The sequence below is a fragment of the Harpegnathos saltator genome, unplaced genomic scaffold, assembly GCF_003227715.2.
Source record: "Harpegnathos saltator strain DR-91 unplaced genomic scaffold, Hsal_v8.6 scaffold429, whole genome shotgun sequence".
Lineage (NCBI taxonomy): Eukaryota > Metazoa > Arthropoda > Insecta > Hymenoptera > Formicidae > Harpegnathos > Harpegnathos saltator.
The window spans coordinates 261042-267635 of NW_020230238.1; the positions used below are offsets into that span (position 1 = coordinate 261042).

General features: G+C 44.0%; 1 protein-coding gene across 1 annotated transcript; it reads right to left on the reverse strand.

The window, feature by feature from the left end:
• Positions 1 to 3636: 3636 nt before the first annotated feature.
• Positions 3637 to 5896, reverse strand: tow (target of wingless). Its single transcript, XM_025301539.1, has 2 exons — positions 5671 to 5896; positions 3637 to 4616 (listed from the first exon to the last, which is right to left on the reverse strand). The coding sequence occupies exons 1-2, from the start codon at positions 5692 to 5694 to the stop codon at positions 3864 to 3866; spliced, it is 777 nt and encodes a 258-aa protein (XP_025157324.1). The 5' UTR covers positions 5695 to 5896; the 3' UTR covers positions 3637 to 3863.
• Between the last annotated feature and the right edge of the window lie 698 nt (positions 5897 to 6594).

A 6594-nucleotide genomic window follows, 5' to 3' on the forward strand; every position in this document is an offset into this window, starting at 1 on the left:
CAACGAAGACGAAGGCGAAGACTACGAAAACGATAAAATATGAGTAGCGGCGGCGAGATAAAATACAAGTAGTAGCGCGCATTGTCCTCCCTCTTGCCGCGCGCTGGCAACAGTCGTTATATCAAGTGGGCCGCGCTTTGGACCGAGCGACTTCGATGCTTTTTTGATATCTTTCTTGATCATTTCGACACGTGCTCATTCGTTACATTCCTATAATTAATAACTCGAGAGTTATTGCAAATATTGCAAAATGGTATGGGAATTTTATATTTGTCTCAATCCGGTCTATGTCTCCGTGAATTCCTCCTCGGAGTGAGGAATTCGTGAAACATTTTGTACATACGTCTTCGACCGTAATTTTATAGTGTTACTTCAACTTGGAATTATTAACTCAAGAAATGTCCCAACGTGTGTATATATATTTAAAATAAAACTTATTCCAAATTCTCTCACGTCTCGCAATCCTAGGAGACGTACGTACACACACACACATTCGACCTGTTTTTCGTATCGATAGTCTTTTGATATTTTCCGATATCTTCTTTTTCCTATTATTCCATATCCATGCTTACCATCCATGCTTATTTCGAGCTATCTTTCATATTCCGGCCACGGTAAGAGGGCGCTAATGCACAGCGAGATTTCTCTGGTACGCTAAATTCCGCAAGACAACAGTCTTTATAGTATCTCGGTCGGTGTCGTCACCTATAAGTTGCTCAAGAGAGTAAATATTTCGCTCTTGACTTTTCGATGTAACGACAAGTCAGATGTTTGACATCTGAGATACTTGAAAATTGTGACTGTGTAGATTGTTCTTACCTCTGTAAGCTGTAAGATAGATAATTAATAGATTAAAATACACGATCCATCCGTTTCAGTCCCCCCAAGTCGAAAAGTTTCAGCTTTTGCACACGTTTTTTTTTTCGAATCTCAAAGGACAGTCGCGCTCAGGAGTGTTTAAACTTTCGTAAAATTCGCATAAAACAATATAAAATCCGCGTTTCTTCTACGTGGAAAAATGACTAGCGGTATGTACCGCTGTGTTTCTTAAATCGCTTCGACAAAAACACGTCTCTACTTATTGCAAGGAAAATAACGACCGAATTGTTTGCGATTCAGCATGCGCATAATATTGTACAATAAGTGCGAAAATAAGCGCGTGCGTTCAGACTTGAACGTAAAGTTTCCTATGCACGAGAACGTGTGCCTTTTCCTTTAGCGAATAAATGCGATTACAACCGTATGTGTTGTACGGGTTCCACGATACCTGAATCTCATTAAGCGTCAAATCGGATTACGACGTCCAGACTATGCTTGCTGCTTGTTACTCGCGCCGATAGGCGGTCGCGTCTTTGGGTGTTAAACGCAACTTGTAAACCGATCGATAGGTCTTACTGGTAGTCTTGTTATCGTAAAGTCGCTCGAATCGCTGGAAAAATGATAATTTCAATACTGAAATTAATAGTCTTCCTCTCTCTTTGATGTGCATCCACACGTGCACGCATAATTATCTTGAAGCGAAATCAACTCGCTGTCTTTGAAGCGCTGATTATATGTATTAATGCAGATGTAGCCGCATTTGCATAAAATTTGAATTTCATTTTTTCGACTACTACAATGTTTCAAATAAATTGGACGCCCGTTCGATTATATATATATACACATATATAAAGTAAAAAATATTCCTATGAGAGAGTCAGTGCAATGCAGTCATCAAACACACGCGAGAAATGACAAAAACTCGATAAATAAAATTCTCACGCCACAAGTCAAATCGCAATCGAATATTTTTCTGCAATCTTTTGGCTTCAAATTGTAGTAGTAAAAGGAATATAATCGCGGGCAAAAAATGACAATCGCTAGATAATCAAAGTCAGAAATCGTTACGATAAAGTTCTCGTTGAGAAAAAGATTCAATGTAGCTATTAATGTATGACAGGAAAGGTATCCTACGATTTTTTAATCGGTGTCGCCACGTACGTAAAAACAGTGCTCGATGCAGAAGAAAGATACGCGATAAAGTGCAACTGCGGCAATTGCACTCGTTATAAATCTCGCACCTTTCACGATTGCAACATAGTGTTATTAATTGTGCACCGTCAGCGTCGGCACAATAGCAGATATATATAACTGCAAAGGCTGTTACGATCACGCGTTGCACATTCAACTTGCCACTACTGTCGTAACAAAGTTTTCCGTTTGTTAAACCTATAAGAGCGACAATGATCGCAAGCGCGCGTGCGAGAGAGAGAGAGAGAGAGAGAGAGAGAGAGAAAGAAAGAGAGAGAAAGAGAAAGAAAGAGATAACGCAACTAGGGAGAAATTATGAATTTATTTGTAAAAAAAGAGGATTGTTCAACAGAACAAAAAGTATAGATCGACAGTTCGAGAGTGATGCAGCGAGTTTGATTATGTGTATTCCATAGTATATAGAGCGTAATCGTAACATGAAATATAAAACTCTCATCATCAACTATTATATATCGTTAACTTTAAACATGGTCAACATATAAATATACAGTCATCACATTAAGTTAAGTGTATCCATACAGTACGTACAGAGAATCTATACACGGTGTATGATTAAGAATCTTATAATTTCGATCTTTTCTTTTTTGTTCATTTAAATATGTACGTACTCTCTTTTATTACATACATACACACATACATACATACATACATATATACGTACGGATATACATATATACATATACATACATACATACATACATACATACATACATACATACATACATACATACATACATACATACATACATACATACGTACATACATATATACGTATATACATACATACATACATACATACATATATATTCATTCATTCATTCATTCATTCATTCATTCATTCATTCATTCACTCACTCACTCACTCACTCACTCACTCACTCATTCATCCATCTATCCATCCATTCATTCATACATACATGCGTATGTACGTACATATATATTCTCCCCGGACACATCGCTAATACAATGATACAAAACGCTACGGCGAAGCATTATCCGCGTGTGCTTTCACCCTGGAAAACGGCCGCGTCCCTCTCGTTGGTGTGTATATGCGGGGATTCTTCTATCGATTAGAAAGAAAAGGAAATCAAAAACAAAACGGGCGAACATAATGTTGCACGTTCCCCGCAAAACAATCGCGTAGAATGGAATATCGTTTTCGCCGGGCGCAAAGTACATGTGTGCGAGAGTTTCTCGCGTTTCTCGCGATAGATCTCAGATTGCTCGCGTAGCATTTTGGCACTTGTTACACAAAGAATCTCTCTATTCCTTGTACGCGCGCGCGCGCACGCGCACTTTTCCCCTCGTTCCCTCGACCGTTGGATTACGCTTTGTAGGCCTTTGTCGGATATCGCGCACTTCCGCCTTCCTCGATACCCGTACAAAACGAGAAGAAATTCTGAAGTGCGCGAGACCTTTAGGAACACAGAGTACGATTTGCGTCGCAGTCATTGCTGTCGAATTTATCTTCAGCTCCTTCCTACTCTTTCTCTGCTTCTTCTTCTGCTTCTTCTTCTTCTTCTTCTTCTTTTTCTTCTTCTTCTTCTTCTTCTTCTTCTTCTTCTTCTTCTTCTTCTTCTTCTTCTTCTCCTCCTCCTCCTCCTCCTCCTCCTCCTCCTCCTCCTCCTCACCTTCCCCCGCTGCCTTTCTATTAGTTAGCAAACTCAGGAAGCTCATCATCTTTCTCCCCTTCTCTTACGGCTGTTCGACGTGCTGCTGTCGCCGCCGATCATCCCTCGCGGCGGCCCTTGATAGGACCGGCTCTCTCCTCCCCGATCCCCCGGCGATCCTCGTAGAGTTCAGTCTTATCTCGCCGATCGCTCCCATCCCGGTCACGTCATTTGCGCGGCGTTGAAGCCGCGTCTCCTCGGCGCGGAGAAGGGATGCTGGGGGTTCGCGATCTGAAAGTGCTGAACGTACGGATTGTTCCTGAGAACGTTGCCGCCGGGCGCACCGGCGGCCGAGTACTGGGGTGGTGCCACGGAGATTATGCCGGTCTGTTGCAGGTATTGCTCGCGGTAGAGCGCCTGCTGCGTCACGTATTCGCCGTTCATCGGATTCGGACCGGCGGCGTACGGCGAATGTTTCTTGCTGTGTTGTTGCTGATGCTGATGCTGCTGCTGCTGCTGCCGTTGCTCGGCTGCCGAGGTGCACTCCTTGCCATAGTCATCCTGATGATAACACGAACCGATGATGGGTGACGCGCATCCCGGCGGTGTCGCCGAGTTCTTCACGCTTTGCGTCGGGCTCTGACTGATAGATTCGAGCACGTGCCTCGGCATATTCGGCGACGGACAATGGCTGTCCTGCAGGCCGTCCATGCGATTAGCGTTTCGTACGTAGATGGGTGCGCTCTCCGGCCTGCCGCCCACTATGTTCCTCATGCCTTCCCGATCCGTGGCGCTTAGGCTCTGTCTGGAGCTGCTCAACACGGACGCGCGACTCTTCTGGTTAGACGGCGAGGAGGTGTTGTTCAGATCGGAGACACTGGACCAGGTGACGCTGGCGAGTTCCCAGCGTCGGAGCAGGTTGGACACTCGTTCGGCTCTGTTGCTCGTGTCGAGGCTCTCGTCGTAGTCCGGACCCTGAAATTGGGACAGAGGAACGAGCCCTTAGCTTTGTGCACGTCATCTATTTTAAGATTAAGAGAGAGAATCAGAGAATGCGCGCCATGATCTCTCGTGGCGCGACAAACATCCTCCGTCCTGTCCCAGGTTTAATTAAACCAAAGTCAAAGAAGGATCTCGCCGCGCGTAGAATGAATAATGCAAACTCTTTTTTTTCATTATCTCGACTGTGTAATTTCCGCGAGTGCTACTTCGCGATCGAGCGCTTGATTAAACTTGCATCGCGAGTGTCCGATCGCCGCGCCGCGCCGTATCGAGAAGAGATACTCTCTGTCTGCTGACTTACTCTCGTCGTACGAATCTTTTTCTTCTTCTTCTTATATCTCAACCTTCAGCGTGCGTCTTTTAATACACCGTAACTTTTTGATCCGAGTTCTTTCCGCTCCCGTCCGTAGTTTATAGCGCGGATTGTTTCTCGTGAAAAAAAGGCTCGGCGAAAAGCTCATCGACCCGGCGCCGGCTTATAAAGGTTCTTTGTAGAAAAGTGACAATGAAGGAAGTAATCTATACTCCGATATACATCGTGCGATTCTCCAGCGAAAATAGATTTGAAAGCGCGAAGCGCGATCGATAGGAAAGGATATCGCGAAAAGAGATTCACAATCAGCAGCAATCGTCAGCGTCGACGTCGAAACGCTCGAACTTTCGCTCTTTTATATTGATACGCGACCATGTTGATTATAAATTATGCACGTAATATATATCGTGCATCTTTGCCCAACCATTTTATAGTAAATAATATTTCCTGTATCGATACGATACGACAAGCAGATACGATACGAGAGAGCAGTGTTTTACAAAAGATACAAGTTCGTAGATAACACGTGATATCGGAGATAATCATAGGTTCACCTAGGTTCTTCTCTATACTCTCCACTACAAGGTCTCCTATTGTTCTTCGCGAAGCAATCGGACGGAAAAACAGGAAATTACGAGAGCGTAATTCTCTTGTAAATAAAAGTCACTGTCCGCCTGGATAAAAGACTGATTAAGTTGGAGTATCGCGACTTACATTCTCGATTTTCTCGTCGAGCATCTTGAAGAAATCTAGCTGGCTGGTGGATACCTCTCTGAAAAATGCAAGATACACAGGAAGGTCAATCACTACACGCGATAAATTGCCCGCGCTCAGAATAATCTCGTTAGTTGAGGGACATTGTAAACTTGTCGTCAAACTTATCGCGAGACACGGCTGTTACGGCTGCCCGTAAGCTACGAATAACCGTAAATAAACAAGCAGTTACGCAGCGCTTGGCGAAAATTGAAATAAACTACAATAATTGACACGATTATTAGCACAAACTTTTGACAGTGAGAACAGCTCGGAGCAAAACGACAACTTGCGAAATTGCGCATCATTTTCATCGTGTTTCGATGACTGTCATGTGTCGCTATATGCATCTCTCTCTCTCTCTCTCTCTCTCTCTCTCTCTCTCTCTCTCTCTCTCTCTCTCTCTCTCTCTCTCTCTCTCCTCTCTCTCTTCTCTTCTCTCTCTCTCTCTCTTCTTTCTCTCTCCTCTCTCTCTCCTCTCTTCTCTCTCTCTCTCTCTCTTCTCTCTCTCTCTCTCTCTCTCTCTCTCCTCTCTCTCTCTCTCTTCTCTCTCTCTCTCTCTCTCTCTCTCTCTCTCTCTCTCTCTCTCTCTCTCTCTCTCTCTCTCTCTCTCTCTCTCTCTCTCTCTCTCTCTCTCTCTCTCTCTCTCTCTCTCTCTCTCTCTCTCTCTCTCTCTCTCTCATCTCTCTCTCTCTTTTCTCTTCTCTCTCTCTTCTCTCTCTCTCTCTCTCTCTCTCTCTCCTCTCTCTCATCTCTCTCTCTCTCTCTCTCTCTCTCTCGTCTTCTCTCTCTCTCTCTCTCTCTCTCTCTCTCTCTTCTCTCTCTCTTTGCCTCCTTTTCTGGCACTTTTTCCCTCTCCTCTCTCGTTATCCCACCTTTTCTCGC